The sequence below is a fragment of the Oenanthe melanoleuca genome, chromosome 10, assembly GCF_029582105.1.
Source record: "Oenanthe melanoleuca isolate GR-GAL-2019-014 chromosome 10, OMel1.0, whole genome shotgun sequence".
NCBI classification, from domain to species: domain Eukaryota; kingdom Metazoa; phylum Chordata; class Aves; order Passeriformes; family Muscicapidae; genus Oenanthe; species Oenanthe melanoleuca.
In genome coordinates, this window is record NC_079344.1 from 11,213,013 (window position 1) to 11,234,187 (window position 21,175).

Here is a 21,175-nt window from a genome sequence, read left to right on the forward strand (position 1 = left end):
AAATGGTTTGGAATTAAGAGACGTGACCTTGCTTTTCTCCATGCTCCTTCATACCTGGGAACAGCTGGGTGGAACACAGCAGGAGTAGGGAAATCAATTTTGTCTTTGTTTCTGTTGTTTTACAGATGTATTCAGGATGCCACCACACCCACCTATTGCACAAATCCCTGTTCTTTTCCTAAGCAGTTCATTAAAGTCATTAGCAGGCTCCTGGACAATTTTCAGCCTCCTCAAGACTAGCTGGGCTTGAGACTGGGAAGGCAGCAGCACCCTAAGAGTTAAACTGCAATGACCTGGAACAACACAGATCAAAAAAATCCCCAGGAATTCGATTCAGTTCAACATCTTCAGTGTACTTTGTTATTTGCCATGCGCAGTCTGTGCCAGCTGTAGCTGACCTTCTGTCTCAAGTTGTGAATAAAGGACTGTATTTCGTACTTATATGAACTTTTGTTTCAATATATCCCCATAGCAGCAACCTTCCAACCTCCTCCCATGCCCACACCGTGTAAAATTGGTCACGCAGGCAGCACTTGAATGGAATCACTACTGCCTGTCACCGGGACAAGCAGTGGTAGTACCTTCGGTGGGGAAACCGGGGAGATTTCCTTTCCTAGGTTGGAAAGAGCAGCCGTCAAACAGTGCATCCCTGAGTGTCTGGGAGTTTCAGCACACTGCGGATATTCCCATCCAGCCACTGTCTGGGGAGATACTTAACAGAGCTGCTAGTTTTTCACTTGACTCTTATTACTGAACATTTGTGACTGTGTATAGGGAGTAGGGCCCTGGAGAAATGGGGTCGTGGGAGAAGATAGTGAGCAGCTCTTCCCTGCCTGCTGTGCGTATTTAAAATTTGTGAAACCAAAGAAAGCTTCCGGGTTTTTTTTTTTTTTTTTTTTTTTTTTTTTTTTTTTTTTTTTTTTTTTTTTTTCCTGGTAGATGAAGCGTTCCACAAACCCCAGGGAAGGCATAGCAGCTGACAGTGACATCATTCCATGGGGCAGGTCCGCAGTTACCTGCTGTGCCTCACCCCAGAGCAGGGCTTGGAAAACACGGGTGGGATCAGAGGCTCTGCTGTTTCCAGCTGCTCTGGTGTTATGCGAAAATGCTAGTGCTTTGAGAAATGTTATTGTTTCTAAAGCAGCGGGTTTTTTCCCAGCTTCAGCCCACACAGTTGCTGAAGGCAGCACCGCCACGTTCCCCTCGCTCCTTGCAGATGACGGCAGCGGCCCGCGGGTGGTCCCCACGCAGGGGCCGGTCCCGCTCCGCTCCCGGGCCCCGCGGGTGAGCCCAGTGACCTTCACAACCCCCACGCACCGAAATTCGGCGATTTCATCGATCTGCCTGAATTTCAGCCGGGTTTCGCTGACTCTCCTGTCCCGCCGCGGGCGCGGGCGTGCGGTGGGCGGGTGAGCGACACGCGGGGACACCGCTCCGCGGGCGCCCACGCTGCGGGACACGCGGGCCCGGCCGAGCGGCCGCAGCCCGGCAGGGCCGGCCCGGCGGAAGGCGGCCCTCAGCCCCGGGGCCGACGGCTCGGCTCGCCCCGCCCACAAGCCGCCCTCCAGCCCTTCTATTGGTCGCTTCCCCCGAGTGGGGCGTGGCGAACGTATACGTCACGGGAGCGGCGCTCGCTGATTGGTGGCAGCGGCGGCGGGCCGCCCCGCCCCCGCGGTCCCACGCGCGGCCGGGCCCGCCCGGCGGGTACATTGTGCGCGGGGCCGCGCCGGGGCCGCTGCGGGGCCGCTCCGCGCTCCAGCCCTGCATCCCCGATCTCTGCATCCCCGATCTCTGCATCCCTGCATCCCCGATCTCTGCATCCCTGCATCCCTGCATCCCTGCCGCCCGGCGCTGGGCGCTTCGCTGCTCACGGGCATTCCGGCTCGGCCGAGCGCCGGTGAGTGTTTTCCGCCCAGGTCTCGGTTCGCGCGCCGCTGCCGGACCCCCTCCGAGCAAGCGGCTTGCCGGGGTTCGGAGCCGCGGGGGCGGGGATGTGCCCGACAGGAGGGACCGTAAGTGCTGCCCACGGAACCGGCCCGGGGCTCGCTGGGGGCTTGGACCATCGTGCTCCGTATGCAGGAAGCGGCAGGGAAAGGTGTAGGCAGGGGAAGGTCTTTTCACTTCTAAAGAAAAAAAAATTGAAAAAATTAAACCCCAGCTATTAATCTCGTGAATGTGAAAGCCAGGTGGCATTGCCTTTTGGGATTTTTCCCCCCTTTTTTGACCCTGTTTATATATCTCAAAACTGTGCTCCAAGGGACACAACTTCCATGGCCTCTGATGAAATCAGTTCGAACAAGCCTGTCTGGAGCAGTGAGCAGGTTTGTGTGAGTGACTGAGCTGAGCTGACAGGAGAAAAATAGTTCTTCCTCCTTCTCCTGTCCTCATGGGCCCCTTTGCATTTAAAAAAAGTTAAGAGCCTGTTTGGTAGTTGGGTTTTCTGAAGTATTTTTTTTTTTCTTTATTTTCTTTATCTCTCCACTTGTAATTGTTGGGCTAGGGGGCTTAGACCAGTCAGACTTGTGCTTGGAAAATTTGCCCTCAGCCTTGCATAAGCAGACAGCTGAATGTTTCATACTACTCCAGTGGAGAGTCCCAGTGTCATGACTGCTCTGTTTTCCTTTCCTGGCAATCTCTGCGTGTGTTCTCTTGTGATCTGCTGGAATGATTTCCTCAGCCAGGCTGCTGTGAGCTTTTGTAGCCTTCCTCCAGACGTACCTCTTCCTCTCCAGGACAGATCCAGAGCCACAACAACAAAACAAGCAGCTCTGTAACCTTTATACTTTGACAACTTCCCTTGTTTTTTCCTTCTTCCTTCCTGCAATTGTGACATTTGTTTTTATTGAAGTTACCTTAGGAGCAACCCGAGATGTGTAACACAGCCCATGTGTTCTGGTGGTGGCCAGCTGCTGCTGTTGGCTCAGCTGCTCTGGTGACAATCTCCATCCAGAATTCTGAGCCCTCCTCTGCTTTCTTGTCTCTGCTCCTGAGCTCTGCTGTGTGTTCTGCTCTCTGTCCATCTCTCAGAGTCTGACTCCTTGGTGCTATAGGACCCTTTCTGGGGCCTCTCTGCTTCTCTGGTCCTGTTTTCTGCTGCAAATCAAATCTTATCTGAAAACATATTTTGTCTCTTTTGTGTTTTTAACCCCAGCCATCTGCTCTGGCTTATCTTTGTGATAAGCCCAAGTAAAACACTTGGGGAGAAGGCATAGGTGGAAGTCTGCTCTGCAACAGGAAGGTGTGAGGTGGCAGGAGATTCTCAGAATTAAAAACAGAGTGAAAATTGCTGCAGAATTACACCATAATGTGGACATAGGAGGCTGTAAGCAGCTTCAGCACTGAAGAACTTAAATTTCCCATTCCTTTCTTGTTCATTTTCTCAAGTATTTGAGGATTGTTATCTGAAGTTCTTCCTGCCTCAGCATGTGTGCAGAGCATGGTATCCTCTCATGCTGTGTTTGGGGCAGGCTCAAGTAACTCAAGCAGAGAGGCTGGTGTTTCAGATGTGCTTTTGCAGAGGAGTTAAGGCCAGTTGAAAACATTTTGACTGAAGGAACAAGGCAAAAGAAATTTATGACGGCAACAGCTTGGGGACAGATGGCAAGATATTGCATAACACGTATTCCAAACGTGTGAAAATGAGCATGAGTCTGATCCATAAGATCCTCTTCTGGCTCTGGAGGGAGTGCTGGACATGGTCTGGTCTCTAGATAAGGAGTCTGTGCATATCTGTGTGTACATATGCACATGTGAATTATGATAGCATTTTTGTCCCTATGGTGGTGACCAACCGTCCCCAAAGCCTGCAGGAGTTCAAGTCCTTCTTAGCAGCCAGAGGAGGTTTGAGACAGTGTTTAGGAGGTGGATGAGTGGAACAGGAAGGGCAGGATGTGGCCATCTGTGGAGGTGGAAGAGGACAGGCAGAGTTGCGAGGTGGGGATGGAAATGGAACATTACAAAAGAGTGTTGAGCAGTGGCTTGGCTTGGGTGTGAGTAGGTGGAGCAGGACAGGCAGAGCTGGCCCGGGGTGTCCCTGGCAGCCACAGCTGCTCACTGTGCTCAGGGACTGTGGAAGGGGCAGGTTTGGAGCCGTGTCAGCACTTGAACTGAGAGCTAGACTTACTCCCCATTTTCACAGACTGTAGCTGAATTGCACTGAGTGTAGCTGGCATTGCTGAAAACACTGGCTGCAGAGATGCTGCCTAGGAAGCATTTAGCTGTAACAAGCCACCCTGAAGCCCCCTGGCCTGACCTTTAACCACCATCACATCTCTCTGTCTTTGCTTATCAGCTTTATATCCCCGCAGTGACTATTAGTATCACTCCAGCCAGAACAGACAGCTCTGTCTTTCCCCCACCACTTGAGCCTGGGAATGTTGCATGTCCTATAACCACTGTCTACTTGCTGACCATTAGCTTTGCAAAGACTACCAGTTTTATATAATAGCCTGTCACATTGTGGCGAGGCAAATTTATTACTGGACCACATGGCAATCACCCTGGTTTGCTTGCAGAGTGTGCAGGATGCCTGGGAGAGCCTGGGCTGCTGCAGGGATGCCACAGTGGCACAGAACTTGCAAGCTGAGTGCGTGGTTTGATGCTGTGTGAGTACCGAAATGGAAAAAATCAGAGGTTGTTTTGTTCCTTCTGTCCAGAGCCAGAGGACAATAAGCAATGCCCTGTCTTGCAGCCCCATATCCTTCAATATCTGTCAGTGCTTTACAATCTGGTTGGGAATAGATGTCCCCCATGCCCAGCAGCATGAGGGGCTAATCCATTCAGGAGGCGTGAGGGCCTCCCATCTCTGTGGCTCTGAAATCCAGCCAGAACTGCAAATGAGCAAACCAAACCTGGCAGTTGTACCATGATCTCCTGCCTGGCAGGGGAGTGGGGAAGGCAAAACAAAACCCCATCTTAACTGGCCAGGCCCAAAATTGAAATCCTGCCCTGACAGCAGGCAGGCAGACAGACCTGTTTGGTGTGAGCATCTGTGACAGGGCTTTTGGTCAGCCTGGCCACTGGAGCACTCAGCTCTGCCAGCCTTAGAGCTGGGAGAGTGGGAGGATCTGAATAAGATCTCTGGAGTCAGCAGCTGCTGTGGTTATTCTGGCATTAATTTGACGTATACCACAGCTCATCTCCTAAACTCTCCCTGGGAAGTGGCATGTGGTTCCTCTGTGTTTGAAGTACCAAAGGCCTTTTGCCTTTGGAGAGCATTAGCAAGTTTGCTTGAAAAGGACTTTATCCTGCCCAGATGGGGCTGGGGTAGGTACTGCAGTTGAGTAGACTGTTCCCATTCTGGAGCCTTTTTGGGTATAATTTGGAAGAGGGGATTGTGAACTCGCTTGCCTCCTCTGCAGCCCCCCATTCACTTTGCAAAGCGCCTGTGATTGATCTGGCAGAATGGGATGTATTCACGAGCAGAGCTGGAGGGCAGCAGGAAGGACAAAACCCCACCACAGCCTCTGAAATGAATCACGGGCTCTGAAAAGATCCGCTGGGGTTAAGGCGGAGCAGTGAAAAGCTATTGTCTGGAGCCTGGACTGTGGCTAAAAGCATTATTTATCCCGATTTGGGTAGTGGTTGTAGGAGGGCGTGGTGTTCCCAGGAACAGCAAAGCCAGTGTGCTTAGTGGTGAACATGAACTTTATTTGATTGTGTCACAGGTAGCTCGAGAAGCTTTTTGGAGTATCTCAGCTGCAGAGCAGCAAGTCCAATACCTGATTTGTGAATAGAACTGCATGGGTTGCATGCAAAGAGGATTTCCTACAGGTATTTTTATTGTAGTTGGAGCATGGTTGCCTTTGACTCAGATGAGTGCATGTCATAGATTTGAGGCACTACAGCCCCTTTTACCAGTGCTTCTGTGAGACGAAACAAGAATCTCACTAATTGGTTCAGCTTGGCAATAATGTTCTGATTTTCTGTCAAGTAAGTAGCATTCAGTAGATTCCTGTGGTGGCTTTAGGCTCAGAGTGGAGCATGGGTTTAAAGGAGGAATGGTGGGTACTACTGAGAATGGGATATGAGAATATGAGTGGGATATGAAACTCAGACTGAGTTTCAAAATGCTCAGATATGTACCCGGATCTTCTCCAGACAATCTGATTCCTGGAGCCTACAGAATTGGGCTTGGAAAACCTCCCAGTTTCTGTCTGAGCCAACAGAAGGAGCCTTTCACATGGTCTCTCTGTTTTCTGTCTAGGATGTACAGGCTAGACTAGAAAGTGAGAAAATGAGAAGAAATGATAAAGATACCTCCCGTTCTCAAAGGTTGGGGCAGGATCAGAAACTTTGCAGTTGGGGGATGGAGTCAGCTGCCTTTTCAAATCAGCCTTTTCAAATCAGCTTTGCCTATTTCAAATCTGATGAAACATCAAGACTTTTTCAGGAAGGGTAAATCCAGAGTGACACCTTCTGATTCACAGCAGTTACGTTGTTTGAATTCCAACCTGCAGAATACAGTTGCATCTTTGTTGTGTTAGTCATCCTGAAGAGAACAGGAACAAATTTGGCTGACACAGACAAACCACTAAATTCACCAGAATGGCTGGAGATGAACCCAACCTATTAGAGAGCAAAGTCTGCATGCAGACACACAGTGTGGACAGAGCAGAGGGCATGCCTGGGAGATGATGTAGTGAAGGTCCCGTGCTGCCCACCTGGCAGCAGCCCAGGCTCCACACTCAACAAGTGTGGTGCTGCACTAAATGCCAGGTGCAATTTTAATTCCTTTCATCTCAAGCACTCTTGACAGAAGAGCATTATTAGTATTGAGCACTTCAAGCAGCTCCAAGCTGTGTACCTGACAGTCCGCTGTGTTATGCAAGGACAGGAAAGTCATCTGAAGACATCTTCACATTTTTTCCTTCCCCTTTCTTGTTTTTTATGTCTCTCCCCCACCATCCTTTCCTGTTTTCTGTTGTTTTTTTTCTGCTTTTGAAGCTCAAGCTGCCTCTGAGTATGTGAATGCCTGCATGTAACAGATCCCCTTTCTCAAACCTTTTGATGGTCTCCAGTGCTGGGAAATTGCATCTGAAACACAGCTGTATGTAGCTCTGCATTTGACAGTGTGTTGCCTCACTGCTCTATTCTCCTAAACAGTTTTGCAAGGAGCTCTTCCCTGTGAAGACAACGCAGTAGGTGACTTTTATATTTCTACTTTGCTAGTCTCTACAATAAAAAAGGGAGAAATTGGTTCTATAGCAGTAATTTTAACCTGGGGTAATGCTGCTGGCCTAAGCACCAGGTGGTGGAGTCTGTAAGAGCAATGGAAAGGTACAGATACTTGAGATGAGAGAGCAGGCACATTACTAATTAGTAGAGAATTGATCCCACTGCTTTCAGGGAGAAGTTAAACTTTTACTGAATTCAAGACAGTGTTTCACCCCACAGGGTTGATATTGTGAGATGGAGAGAAAATAAAGATGAATCTTATGCCTGCTGCCACTGGCCATTCCAGATGGGTCTGCTCTGGTTTGGAAGGAGTGTCTGTATGCTGTAGTGCAGCCCATGCATAGAGGGTCCATATGGCTTCTTGGGAATGAAACTCTGCTGCAGTATGAGCAGCTTCATCCAGGTCCTCTGAGCTAAGCCAGCAAGGAACCCTGTTGCTTATTTATTTATTTATTTGTTTGTTTACAGCTTTAAATAGTTCCTGGTTGAGTGGGACAAAAAGAAACGTGTTCTGCTTGCTGCTTCTGTCATGGGTGAAACAGAAGGTGCCAGCTTCAGATCATGGGAATTGAGGTCTTGGCTGGTGTTTAGCCAGCCTTTATGATCTTGGGAGAAGATTTATAAACCCTGTATTTTTTTCCCCTTCTAAGCAGAAATTATTCTTGATCCCCTGAAGTCCCGCTGGGGAGCATATTAATCACTCTCAAATCTTGTCCTCTTGAAAGCAAGCAGGATCTCAGCTGGTGATTCCCTGCAGGTAGTGAATGAAATTGGAGATTTGTGGAGAGCCTGTTGGTTTGAGATGGAGGGGGAACCCCAAGCCTGGCTAAACATAGCTAATGTATCAATAGCCTTTCTGAGCTGTCCTCTCATATGCAGTTCTTTTGTGATTGGGGACAGGGCCTGATAGAGCTTCCAGATACCTGTCTAAGAGGCACTTGGATTTTTCAGGGGGTGGTAGAATGTCTCCTGAGCTTCTCTTGAAGGGCCGTTCCAGCAGGGCTGTGAAAGGGTGACCCATCAGCCTGGGAGGGAAAGCCTTCTGCTGGGCTGTGGTTTGTAGAGAGCAAAAGGCACTCGGACAGGAGAGCTGTGGTTCTTTGTGTGGGGAGTTTGGCCAGCTCCATGCTTTGGTTTTTCCCCTTGTTCTCTTTGCAAGCTTTGTCCTGTCCAGAGAGACTGCTGGGGCGTTTTCTTCATGAGCCGAGATTTGAGGGGTCTTTTTTTCTTGAGCCAACTCCTTCCTTCTTTCAGGATTGCTGTCTGCCCTGTCTGGATGAGTGGAAGGATTTTCAAAGCAACCTTATCTTGCTCTGCTGGAAAAAACCTGTCTTTCCCATCCTGGCTGTACAAAGGCTGCAGCCAGCCAGGGGAGTACTACAGCCAGCAGACAGCATTGGATAGCTGTCAAAAAGCTGATGCCCCTCTGCCCTCATCCATATGGAAGAAGGATTATTATCTGCCTCTGCTGCACTAAGATCCCTTTAAAAGGTTATGCAGTGGATACTTATTTTTTCAATAACTGCCTTTTGAAGGAAAAGAAATGAATGCAGTGTGGAGAAATTCAAGCCCCAGTTTGTTCAGATCATGCCTTCTGCTGATCCCATTGACATGGCTGTTCCAGCAACAGCTTCCTGCGTGATGGAAGATGCAGCTGGGAGCTCTGATAACCCCCAGGCTCTCACAGAGCAGGTGGGAGCTTGGCAGGGGCCACTGACAGGTTGCTTTATGTAAAATACTCTTCATTCAGAGTGGTTCTGCTTTTTCTCTTAAGCTCAGTAGTTGGGTAAGGGAGCAAGGGGTGTGGTAGGGGCCAGACTGTGTCTGCATGTGTCTGCTTCAGAGAAGTGCACTCGTCACAGGTCCAGCCTGCTCGTGGCAGCAGTTAAACTTGGCTTAAATTGAAGCACTTCTGTGCACATCATGAAATTGTAGAAGACACTTTACCTACAGGCTCCTGAGGTTTGTCAGCTGCTACATTTTGGAAGAAAACTGCCAGATGAAGTAGCGGCTGCCTGCAGTTTCTGTTTGTCTGATATGGGTGAGATGATGCCAAGGTCTCTGGCAGACTGAGACATGAAGTGAGGGGAGTTTGTGAGGGGAAGGATTAGTATCTGCCTCTTTCCTGCATGTGCCCAGCTATGGCAGGATCCAAGAACCTCTGAGAAAAAGCTGTTTGGGTGTTGCTGAAAACCACAGGCAAGGCTTTTTGGTGAGATGGCTGCACCCCAGAGTTCAGGGGTGGCTTTAGTTTCAGTTTAATGGTCTGTCTAGCCCTGCTTGTCTGTGACAAGTGACATCTAGTGTCACACCCCTGCTCCAGAAGAGGCCAAGTAAAGGGGCTGTGACTGTGGCCTCTTTAGCTTTCAGAATTCCAGCTGCACTGGGGATCAGTTGGTGCCTGGAGTGACAACATGATAGAAAGTGCAATGCTGGGAACTGGACTGCAACCTGCCAGTTTATTCCCTGGATATTTTTCAATATGTATAGGATAGAAATATTATTTACCTCCAGGATCCCTGGGATAGACACTTAATGCTGGAAGCTTGAGATCTGAAATACATGTATGTGTCCTTATATGAATGTATATGTAAAAAAATGGCTTTGCTGCAGCTTTTATGCAGATGTTTCAATTTCTAAATGACCTGCTCCTTCCAGTCGGAGTAGTTGCTTTCAATCTTAGTGTCAGAAAAATCATTGCTGCCTTCCTGCAGTCTCTGTGTTTGTTTCCATAGCTGTCCTATATAAATTGCTTCTTTTTTTGTGCATAAGCAAATCAAAAGGTTAATACTGAATGGTTGACCTGAGCTGTGAGCAAAGAAAGCAGCAGCAGTGGCAGGGCGGTTTCTGAGGTTGTAGGAATAGGAACCTAAATCAATAGCTTTTAGCAGACTCATAAATGTTTCATTTGTATTCCTCACTTGGCGTTGACATGGGAATCCATATAACTCCATAAATTAGTGTTGTTCCTGTGCTGGGTGTAGATGTTGGAAACACTTCCTTCAGATGCACTTCAAAGTGCTGTCCTGTAATGGCATTTTCCTTTCTGTTTTGGAGCCTTGGTTGTTCTGCACAGCCTCTAGTCACGAGTGCAGTGACTTGTCAGCCTCTCTGCCAGATGCAGGAGCTTGGGCTGTGGACATGGCAGTCCCACCCAACAGCTGCATCAGCATTCCTGCCCCTGACTCGGAGGCTGAGTAGGACTTGTGGCTGCTTGGGCAAGCTGCTGTTTCTGCATGGAGAAGAACAGAGACCTTTCCTTGGACTGTGACACAGCCCTGAGGAATGAGTGAGGCCTTGAGAAGACCAACCTCAATAACTCCTGGCAGCGGGTGGGGAGGGAGCAACATGCCCACAGCTGTTTGTCTAATTCAGACTCTTTTGGAGGTGCTGGAGAAGCAGGGGCAGGAAGCTCATGAGCAGAGCCTGAGTCAGGCAGCTTATCTGGCCATCTGCCTCCTCCTGAGGTCATCCACTCACGGAGTGTGGGAGGGTTGAGCAGCTCCAGGTCACTGCCAGGTCAAGGCTGTGACCTGCGGGCAGCAGGAGTGCTGTGTCCACTTTCTCAGCATTTTGTGGTTTCCTCCAAGACCCCAGTGCTGGCTGGGGAAGGCAGGGCTCATCTGCAGACCTTATGTTTGCTGGCTGGAAAGACCCTTGAGAAATCCCAGTCTGTGAAGAGAAAGTTAAAAAAAAACAAAACATCCAACCAACATCAACAAAAAGAAACCATCTAAAAATCCTTCCCCAACTGTCTTGTCTAAACAGCTCAGTGACTGGAGTGAAGGTTGATCCCATTTTGATTTTTTCAGGTTCATTTTTCAAACCTCCAGACAACTTCTGTATTAACTTCCCCTGTAAGGTAGGGCTGTGCATGTGTATCTGTCTGCTTTAGTTACATGGGGAACAAAATACAGCTGGCTAAAGTATTTTGGAGTAAATGACTTGGATTTTATCAGCTAGGTAGTATTAATTTGATCAGTCCAAAGGGGTTTTCTTCTACAGGCAAGGATTGGTCTCAGGTAGCACTTAAGTGAAATAGTAGCCTTATAAAAGCCTTGTGTTTGATTCTGCCTGTCTGATAAAAAAACATAATTTATGTCTTTCTTTTGTCTTATTCTGAATAGAATCTGTCCTGAAAGATGTTTAAATCACATGAGGTGTCTGGTGAGTTTTATCATCAAAAAGTGGAACAAATGGGTTTGGTTCAATCGGTTCAAATTTTTGGCTTCTACTGGTAATTAAATATTTCATAAATAAAAACTGTAGCAGTTGCCTTTCCTAAACCTGGAATAATCTACATGAAAATCAGAAGCCAAACTTGTTATCTGCTGAGCCAAGAACAGACCAATGCCCTTTCTCCTGGATAGTCTGCTCTCTCAGTGCTGTTTTCTAAGGAAAAATAACTCTTCTGTGGTTTGCCAATACCCTCTGGGGGCTGTTGAAACAATCCACCACCAAGCTTGGGGTTTGATTGCCTCACTTTGCTGCTCCTTTGTTGAAACCAAAGCAGAATTTCCCCCTTCACCCCACTCTGCCTTCCTGCCCTCCTCATCCTGAGTTAAGTTTTTGGAGGATGTGAGGGCTATGCAAGCCAGGGTGCAGGAGCAGCCATGGAGCAGGAGCCACGGGGATGCCACTGGTGCTTTGAGGTGCTTTGAGGCAGTGTTCCAGGGTTTGCTAGCACATGCATGTGTTCTCCATGCCTTATATCAGTAAGGATGATGGAATAATGGTTTCCCTGTTTGCCTCCCTGCAGGCAGGAGCTCAGCCACCATGTCTGTCAGCGTCCACGAGAACCGTAAATCCCGCACCAGCACCGGCTCCATGAACATCTTGCTCTTCCACAAGGCCTCGCACCCCGACTGCGTCCTGTCGCACCTGAACACGCTGCGCAAGCACTGCATGTTCACCGACGTCACCCTGTGGGCAGGGAACAGGTCCTTCCCGTGCCACCGGGCAGTGCTGGCTGCCTCCAGCAGGTACTTCGAGGCCATGTTCAGCAACGGCCTCCGGGAGAGCCTGGATGACGAGGTGAACTTCCATGACAGCCTCCACCCCGAGGTGCTGGAGCTGCTGCTGGACTTTGCTTACTCCTCTCGGATCATTATCAACGAGGAGAACGCGGAGTCCCTCCTGGAGGCTGGGGACATGCTGCAGTTCCATGATGTCCGAGATGCAGCGGCTGAGTTCCTGGAGAAGAACCTCTACCCTTCCAACTGCCTGGGCATGATGCTGCTCTCGGATGCTCATCAGTGCCGGCGGCTCTATGAGCTCTCCTGGAGGATGTGCCTGGTCAACTTTGAGACTGTTCACAAGAGCGAGGATTTCAACAACCTTTCCAAGGACACTCTGCTGGACCTCATCTCCAGTGATGAGCTGGAAATCGAGGATGAAGAAAAGGTCTTTAAGGCTGTCATGCAGTGGGTGAAATATGATCTGGATGAGCGGAAGGCTTATCTCCCAGAACTTCTGAGGAATGTTCGTCTGGCTTTGCTTCCCTCCGAATGCCTCAAGGAAGCCTTGGCTTGCGAGGACTTGATCATGGTGGATGAAAGGAACAAGCTTGTCCTGGATGAAGCTATTCAGTGCAAGAAGAAGATCCTCCAGAATGATGGGGTGGTCACCAGCCCATGTGCTAGGCCTCGGAAAGCTGGGCACACCTTGCTGATCCTGGGAGGGCAGACCTTCATGTGTGATAAGATCTACCAAGTAGATCACAAAGCAAAGGAAATTATTCCCAAAGCAGACCTGCCGAGTCCACGGAAGGAGTTTAGTGCCTGCGCCATTGGCTGCAAAGTGTACATCACTGGAGGCAGGGGCTCAGAGAACGGAGTCTCCAAAGATGTTTGGGTTTATGACACGGTGCATGAGGAATGGTCCAAAGCTGCCCCGATGTTAATCGCTCGGTTTGGACACGGCTCAGCCGAATTGGAAAACTGCCTGTATGTGGTTGGTGGACACACAGCAGTAGCTGGAGTCTTCCCTGCATCTCCTTCCGTTTCCTTGAAGCAAGTAGAGAAGTACGACCCCATATCCAACAAGTGGATGATGGTGGCTCCGTTGAGAGATGGAGTGAGCAACGCCGCGGTGGTGAGCGCCAGGCTCAAGCTCTTTGTCTTCGGTGGGACCAGCATCCACCGAGACATGGTGTCCAAAGTGCAGTGCTATGATCCCGCTGAGAACCGATGGACGATCAAAGCCGAGTGCCCGCAGCCCTGGCGCTACACGGCGGCCGCCGTCCTGGGCAGCCAGATTTTCATCATGGGAGGAGACACGGAGTTCACGGCAGCCTCCGCCTACCGCTTCGACTGCGAGACGGACCAGTGGACGCGCATCGGGGACATGACGGCCAAGCGCATGTCCTGCCACGCCCTGGCCTCGGGGAATAAACTCTACGTGGTAGGAGGTTACTTTGGCACCCAGAGGTGCAAAACGCTGGACTGCTATGACCCCATGTCAGACACGTGGAACTGTATCACCACCGTGCCTTACTCGCTCATCCCCACAGCTTTTGTCAGCACCTGGAAGCACTTGCCCTCGTGATGAGGAGCAGGGCTTGGGGGCTTGTTTCCAGGAGGTCAATTAAGGTAAGGGTCTCCTCCTCTTAAATTAAAATTATCGTCTTGCCTCAGTTGTATCTCCACACACCATGCTGAAGCCACAGGTTCCGAGATGCTCATGAGGTTATTTTATTGGAAGGGAGCATTTAAAAGGGGGATGCAGAGCCAGGAAAGAAAAACCATCTCTGTAGTGCCCTAGTGTAAGTCTAGATATTTCCAAGGGTTCTCATATTTCCAGATGATCCTCCCAGTATCTTAAGAGATACATCTACATTGATGGTTTGGGCTCCTCTCCCTCTCCTACAAGGTATCTGGATGTGCCAGCATCACCATTCTGTGGGTGGATGGGTGGGCACATGTGTCCACACCTGCTCTCACCATGGAATACATCCTGTTCCCATGCATTTGTGGGAGTTAAGGTTCCTAAAAACACTTGAACATGACTCCTGGGAGGTACCAGGGCAACAAGTGCTTTGGGATGTCTCAGTAGTTTGATATTTTTGCTGATTTTCTGGGTGATGTGTTTAGAACTGGTGAATATGTAGGCAAGTGACCCTTGGAATGCCAGCAAATCCTGGTTCTCTTTTTATGCTCTGTATTTACATTTCAGTGGGTAGCAGAAGCAAAAGCACAGAAGCCATGGTGCATTTGATGGTCTTGGTGTTTATTTATCATCCAAACTGTTGCTTGTTAAATCAGAACTTCTGAGACTTCTGTGTCAGACCTGAGTGGGAGGCAAGGGGTTTTGTAACCAGAAGAGGAATGTGTTTATCAGTGGTTTGGGTTGTGTGAGAGTAAGAAAGTTGGTGGAAACCCATGATGTCGTGTCTCATTCTGGCGCTTCGGTTTTCTCTTGCTCAGGGAAGGTGCTACTGCAGTGCCCCTGGGACAGGGTTTCTGGTTCCTCCTCTGTCCTCCCCATTGGGGTGTTTGGTTGCTATTCTGGTTGTCAGTGTGGCTCCACAGGGCTTTCTTTGCATGTCCTCACTAACCTGTTCTGAGATGCAGCTGGGGTGGCAAATCCCAAAAACTCCTCTCAATTTTCATTGTGAAAGCAGACAGTGATACAGGCAACCCTTGGGTAGCATTATCTTCCCAGGAAGTCAGTAGCACCTCTACTAGCTCAGTGTGCAGGTTTCTCAGTGCCAGCAGCACACACAGCCCTGCTTTGGTGGTTGCAGCCTACATCCCAGCCAGCTGAAGGAGCTGGGAAACCCTCACGTATGGGTGTGGGATTGACAGGCTTGACTTACAGTTTTATTTGGAAAGTGGGGACTGTGGGGAGGGAAATTCTTCCACAGACTCATCAAAATCCACTTCACTTAATACAGGGAAGAAAGAATGCTGCCCAAACCCTCTAACACCCTCTCACTTCCCTGCTTTCCACTTGCTGTGGTTGGTGTGCCTGGAATCGCCCAGCGGGTGAAATTGCAGGCACCTCCCAGTGATCATCTTTTTTGATGCCAGATGGGAACCAAGGAGGAGTTCCTGGCACCTCAGCCAGGCATTAGCCCAATGTGACTACCTGCTTTTCTCAGGTGGGAAAAAAAAAATTACCTGTTGTGAAACACCTGGTTTTAACATGGGTTGGACCACCACAAGAGCAGGGCAGGAGTGGAAAGGGTTAAAATGAGACCTTAAAGTGTTCCCAACACTGGAAGATAATGGCCTTTCCAAATTCTCCTCCTCAGGCGTTGCCTAGCATCTGTCACAGTGGCTCAGTAATCTAATTAACTGTCACTTGGCTATTAAATATTGCAGCAAAGACTGTGAGGACTCCATCATTTTCAGCTCAGGTCAGTGGGGCCTCCCTTTAAGAGCCATCCTAGAGCTGACAATTAATTTTCTCTGGTAGCAGATGAGTCTGAATATTAAAGCTCAACACCAGCCACACGGCTGGGAGTAGGAATAGGGAGTAGTTTGAGATGGGAGTCAATTTCTCAGCCACTGAATAAAAAAAGTCGTCAAAGTCACAGCGATACTGTTTTCCTCTCCTACCTTTTTTCCTCTCTTGTATTTGGATTCTTCAGACCTAATGAGTAGCGTTGTGGGGGTTGTATTAATACTTCTTTCCCCCCTGCAATCAGAAGCCTGACAAGCACAGAAAACTAGGAACTGCAAATAAAACTGGTGAAAAGTCACTGTGTGAGGGTTTTATGTGCTTCTTTGGCTCTGCCTCCAGTCTTCGGTTAAAAGAACTATTTAAAATATACGCAAGCTCTTGCCAGAAAGAATGTCTATCCACGTGATTTTCTAGAGTGGGTTTCTTTTTTTTTTTTTTTTAGTAAGTTATTGTTACAGCCTCAGGCACTGTGGCAGCTCCATACATAAAGCACCAAGATGGGTGAGTGAATGTTCCTGATGTGCACAAGCTGCCCACGCTGCAGCAGCCACATCCCATGTGCCTGCCTTCACTGTCCTGGCTGGGCAAAAATTGGGCTTGGGAACTGGGGTAATTGGCTATAGGATCCTATGACTGTGTCACCCATTGTCCTATTGTAGGTCTGGCCAAGGGGTTTCTGGTTTGCAGCTCCCATCATGGAAGGTCTCTGCTCAAACACCTGATTTGGTCCTTAAGGGATCCTACTTCAAGTAGGGATGCCCAGAAGGCAGGCTGGCCAGCCCCTGCCGAGGTTCCTATGGAACTGCCTCCCCTCACCTGAAAGACTTAGGAGCGACCACCCCTCAGAGCAGAGCGTGGTGGGCTGCTGGGGAAAGGCCTTTGCAATCACATGGCAGGAGAAGGTACTTTGTACTGATGGAAAAAACAACCTCCTGCCTATAAACTGGTCCCTGAAACCCAAACAGTCTGTCCTTGACAAACGTTGATCATAAACCACCCAGCCTGCTTTTCATACAAAACATAAAACTGATCAGCTGGAAATGCTTCCTCGAGGGCATGGCCTTTGCCCTTCCCAGGCAGAGCAGGGACACCTTTCAGCAGAGGTCCCAGCCCTGCTGCCAGGAAGGCCGTGTGACATTAATTTACTGCTTATTACCCACAGTTAATTCCAGGGATCAAGTGTGATTAGCAATATGAAACGGGAAAGCCTCGTCCCCTCCCACTGTGGTGGTGAAGCCATAGGGAGCCAAAACATTACAAATGAGCACTGGGCTAATAAAGACTCTGTGTTGATAAAGAGAAGTGCAGCCAGACCGGGGGAGGGTGGTGGGTGGTTGGTCACAGTTCTGTGCAGATGGGGGACAACTCAACCCCTCCCCAGAGGTGACCTCAAGCAGCACCAGGAACAGGTTCTCCAAGCTGCCTGTCTCCACATTAAAGTGGCTTCTCCAGACTATCTGTCAACTCTCATTTTCACGGGATAGTCACAGATGGGGGTGGGATGGTCAGATTGCACGGTCCAGACAGGGAAGGTGAATTGGAAAGGGGAATCACTGCATCCCTCTGTTCTGCCTCCTGAGCCTCAAATGCTCTAGGGTGGAGATGTTGGAATTCCCATCTCCAAACAAACAGAACAATCCAAACCCTGTAGCATCAAGGAGCCAGGGCTTCCCCTGCCCAGAGGTTCCTAATCAGGCTCTTTTTAGCTCCTAGAGGACCCTCCTCACAGTCTTTGCTGTAGGGAGCAGAGGCTGGTGGCTGGGCACTGATTCCTGGGACACATCCAGAAGCTCTGAGTTGATTTTGTGGCTTGCACCAGAGCCTTTAGGTGCGCTCAGCTCCTGTGAGGGCTGCATGTTGCACCAGCAGCTGGTGCCTGCCTTTGGGTGGGCACTGAGTGACTGAGGCTGAAGGGTTTTGAGGCTGTTCTGGCACCTGAAATCTGAACTTTGGCCCCAGAGCTCCTACAAAGATTCAGGCTGCGTGCCAGGCCCTGAGCTGTATTCCAATACCACACTGGGAATTGGGTCAGTTCCATGGCTTTTCCTGGTTATTATATTACAGCTTAGATAACAAGCCTTTTGCAAAGACACTTAAGCAGCTGCCTGGTGTGGCTCTCTTCCACGTGGAGCAGAGCTTTCACCTTGCAGCGTGCATCATTCCCAGCTCCATCCATGGAACCCTGCTCACAGAAAGGCACCTTCCCATGCCAAGACCTGTGTACCTGCAAAGAGCAGCCCAAAAAAACCTCAGGATAATCTCCTGGCTCCTAGAGGCTGCTGCTCACCTGCATGCTGCTGGGGTGGGTGGTTGCTTGCAACCTGCTGGAATTCCTGGAGCAGAGTCACAGCTGGTTTCTCCCAGTGGCTCCTAGGGAAACCCATTTGCATGTGTATAATAGCGAGGCCGGATAAACAGGGATTGCAGTTTTTCTGTGCTGCTGCTCTTTCCAGCTGCTGGTTGTCTCTGAAGCCAGTTTATCAGGCAGTGTTGGAAGGGAGTGGCTGGCCTGGGGAGGAAAGTCGATGAAAATCAGGCTTTTCCTAACCCTGGGCAGATGGAAGCATGTGCAGTCTGAGCTTGGCCCCAGACTGTATTAATCAACCCCTTGGAAATGTCAGTGATACGGATGTTTTTGGAGAAACCTGTGGAAAAAGAGAAAAAGGGTCTTTTTGTTTTGTCTGTTCCAGCTTTTGGGCCCTCCTCTGTGGCCTAAAAAAAAAAGGGAGTGAAACTTTTCCCTCAGTTTTTCATTGCCTTGTCATGTCCACCAAAGTTTGCTATCTGGCTCTGAGCCCTCCCCAGCTGAAGACCCCCTCTCCTATCCTGCACAAGCAAAGGACTCCCAACTCCTAAAGAAACCAGCTGCTTCCCACCTCAAGGAGTTGGGATGGGGGTTACCCCAGTGAGTGCCCTGTGTGGGCTGAACTGAGCATCACACCAGTTAATGAGCTTTCTTTTTCCTTCCCCAGATGCCAGAGTCACCTCCATGTCCCCTCTCTTGTGGCTGGAGCCGACACAGTGACCAAGAGCCTCCTGTCCTCCCACAGGACTCCAAGGCAACTTCTGCATCCCTTCCTGACACCAGGAGTGGGAGGCACAGCTGGGACCCCACCACCAGCATCATGCCAGGGGGTCACCAAGGGCTTCCCAGCCCCACCGCTGGCCACCGTGCAGAGATGGCAAGGAGCCAAGAGCACTGCCTTGCCAAGCTGGGCACAGGGATGGCTTGTGGGCTCCTCTGGACCGACAGGGCTGGGGAGATGGAGGTTGCATCCCTCTGCAAACGACTGGGTAACCCCTTTCTGTTACTCAGTATGGGGGTTAAGAGATATTAATACATTTTTTTTCTAAGGCAGTGAACTTGCCATTGGCAGTGCTTGCTGCTTGGGTGACTTTGTTAAAGGGAATAAGGTGAGAGCACCTGGCTCTCCCCATCCTCTGGCCATTTCATGGAGGCAATTGCTATTGAAATATTAAAACATAGGAGCTTGGGATGACTGCCAGCAGCACCAAGTACCGATGACAAAACAAGGCAGATGCCTTGTAGTTTGTACTTTGGGCCTTTTAAATTCCACCCCCCTGCCCTTCCCTCGCTGCTGTGATTTGGTCAGAGGCCGGGTTGCTCCCCACACACAGCTGCTGGGAAGAGCACGGGGCTCTGTTAGTGTGCCAAGGCAGCAGCACTGCTGCCGAGATATTCCCCAGATAAAGCCCACTGCATGCTCAGAGCTGGTCTGCTGAGCTTCCCTGCGCGTGGGTGAGGCTCTCATTAGCAAAGGAGCAGAAATGGGTGCAGTGGGGAGCACTCGTGCCTTGGGAAGGGGCACCTTGGCTCCAGCAAGGCCTCAGAAGCAGAGCAAGAGCATTAGGGTAGCATTGCAGGGTGGGCTGGGGAGGGATCCCCCTCCTTCCTGCTGCACCCACATCCTGGCTTCCCTGGGAGAGATGTGAGCATTTCTGACTGCGAGCTGCCTGCCAGCGGTTGGGCTGAGGCTGCCCTAGGTTATCCACACACGCTGGCTGCCAACTGTGTTTGGGATTATGCATCCAAGAGCTGTCAGCCCCAGCCATTCCTCACTTTGCTGTGGAGGAGGGCATGTGGATTTCGGCTGTCAGTACAGGGATGCAGCTCCTGACTGGCCTCTCTGGGGCTGGCCACTGCCGAGGACTGGTCCTGCAGTGCCCCAGCATCCTGCTTCCCTGCACAGCAGATCTCCAGATTCTCCAGGCTTGCCTCTTGCCCCTGGATGAGGCTGGGCTGTAGCCTGGCCAGGTGAATGATGCAATGCCATGAAAAGCCTTGACACAGCTTCAAACAGCAAAGGTCTTTTCGGAGCAGCGGGTGCCCGTCGCTGCCGGGAAGAACACACCTTCTGCACAGCCAGTCTGCCATGCGCTGGATGACGTTTATTTACATCTTCTAGTCCTTTATTTCTTCTTTTTTTTTTTTTTTTTTTTTTTTTTTTTCCTTCAGCTGCTTGTGAACTTTAATAAAAATGATGATCTGGGAAACTGTTTGTGTGTTTTTCACAGGAGTCTTCATTCTTAGGTTGGATTTAGGTCTAATAACAGGGCCGAGGACTAATAACAGGGTTGGTGCTCCGTGGGGTGGTTCACAAACAGCCTCCAAAGCAACCAGCCCAGCTGTAATTATTATTGCTTCAGTGCTTGGGAAACTGAGGCACAGTGTCAAGTGTCTTATCCAAGGTTAATGGTAGATCTGGGAATAAAGTCCAGGGCTCTTCATGTCCTGAGGACATCATGTGGCTCTCTTTTCCACAGCTGCTCTCACGCAGCTTGTCCATGCCATGATTTCAGGAGAACTTGCAAGTCTGCAGTGCTAATAGCACCTGCCAAATAGGTTGAGGGGCCCAATGCAGACACAGCCATACTCCTGCAGGGAAAGCCAGTAATTTCTAAGGAAGACAAGAAGAATTCATGCTTCTGTTTTCCTTATTTGCCTTCTCTTGGCTGCTGCAGCTGCCAAGAAAGGAGCCTATTGACAGGAGAGATGGGCTTTCCAGCTGGAACTCCTGTCCATGCTTCTCTTCCATGTGCATCTCTCCCCATCCCAGAGGAGCTCCCAGAGGTACAGGGAGATCCAGCCCTGATCTGGGAACACTCTGGGAGGGTTTTCCCTCCCTACAAGACCAGCAGCTCCAGCTGTGCTCAGGGCTAGGACTGTGGCAGCATCGCTCAGAGCAGCAAATTTTTATTTGCCCCCTCCTCTTGTAATGGGCTGTTGGGCTTGGGAAGCAAAACTTCCTATGGGTGTTATACAGGGTCTCAAAGGGATGTGGAGCCTGAATTTCTGAGCTGCAAAGGAGACAGGGAACCTGTCCCCTTGCCTGCCAGAGCTGGGTGGGCAGCAGCATTAGCTGACGTGAGCTGGGTAGATATGAGTGTAAGGCTCCATAGAAAAAGCTCATTAAAGACCCCTTTGGGAAACCAATTCAGGGTAGAAATTACTGTTTGATGAGCAGGAGACAGGGAAAGAGAAGGGGGGGATGTGGATGAAATGCCCTATAGTTTTGTTGATTCAGGTTTTATATGGGACTCTGGGACTTTAAATGGCAGCTGGGGAGGCTTT

At 49.8% G+C, this 21,175-nt stretch overlaps 1 protein-coding gene across 1 annotated transcript; it reads left to right on the forward strand.

Moving 5' to 3' along the window:
* Positions 1-1,673: 1,673 nt before the first annotated feature.
* On the forward strand, positions 1,674-20,080 carry KLHL25 (kelch like family member 25). The gene is made up of 4 exons (XM_056500303.1): positions 1,674-1,787; positions 1,819-1,897; positions 11,936-13,766; positions 18,555-20,080. The coding sequence occupies exon 3, from the start codon at positions 11,953-11,955 to the stop codon at positions 13,720-13,722; it is 1,770 nt and encodes a 589-aa protein (XP_056356278.1). The 5' UTR covers positions 1,674-1,787; positions 1,819-1,897; positions 11,936-11,952; the 3' UTR covers positions 13,723-13,766; positions 18,555-20,080.
* The last annotated feature ends 1,095 nt before the right edge of the window (positions 20,081-21,175 follow it).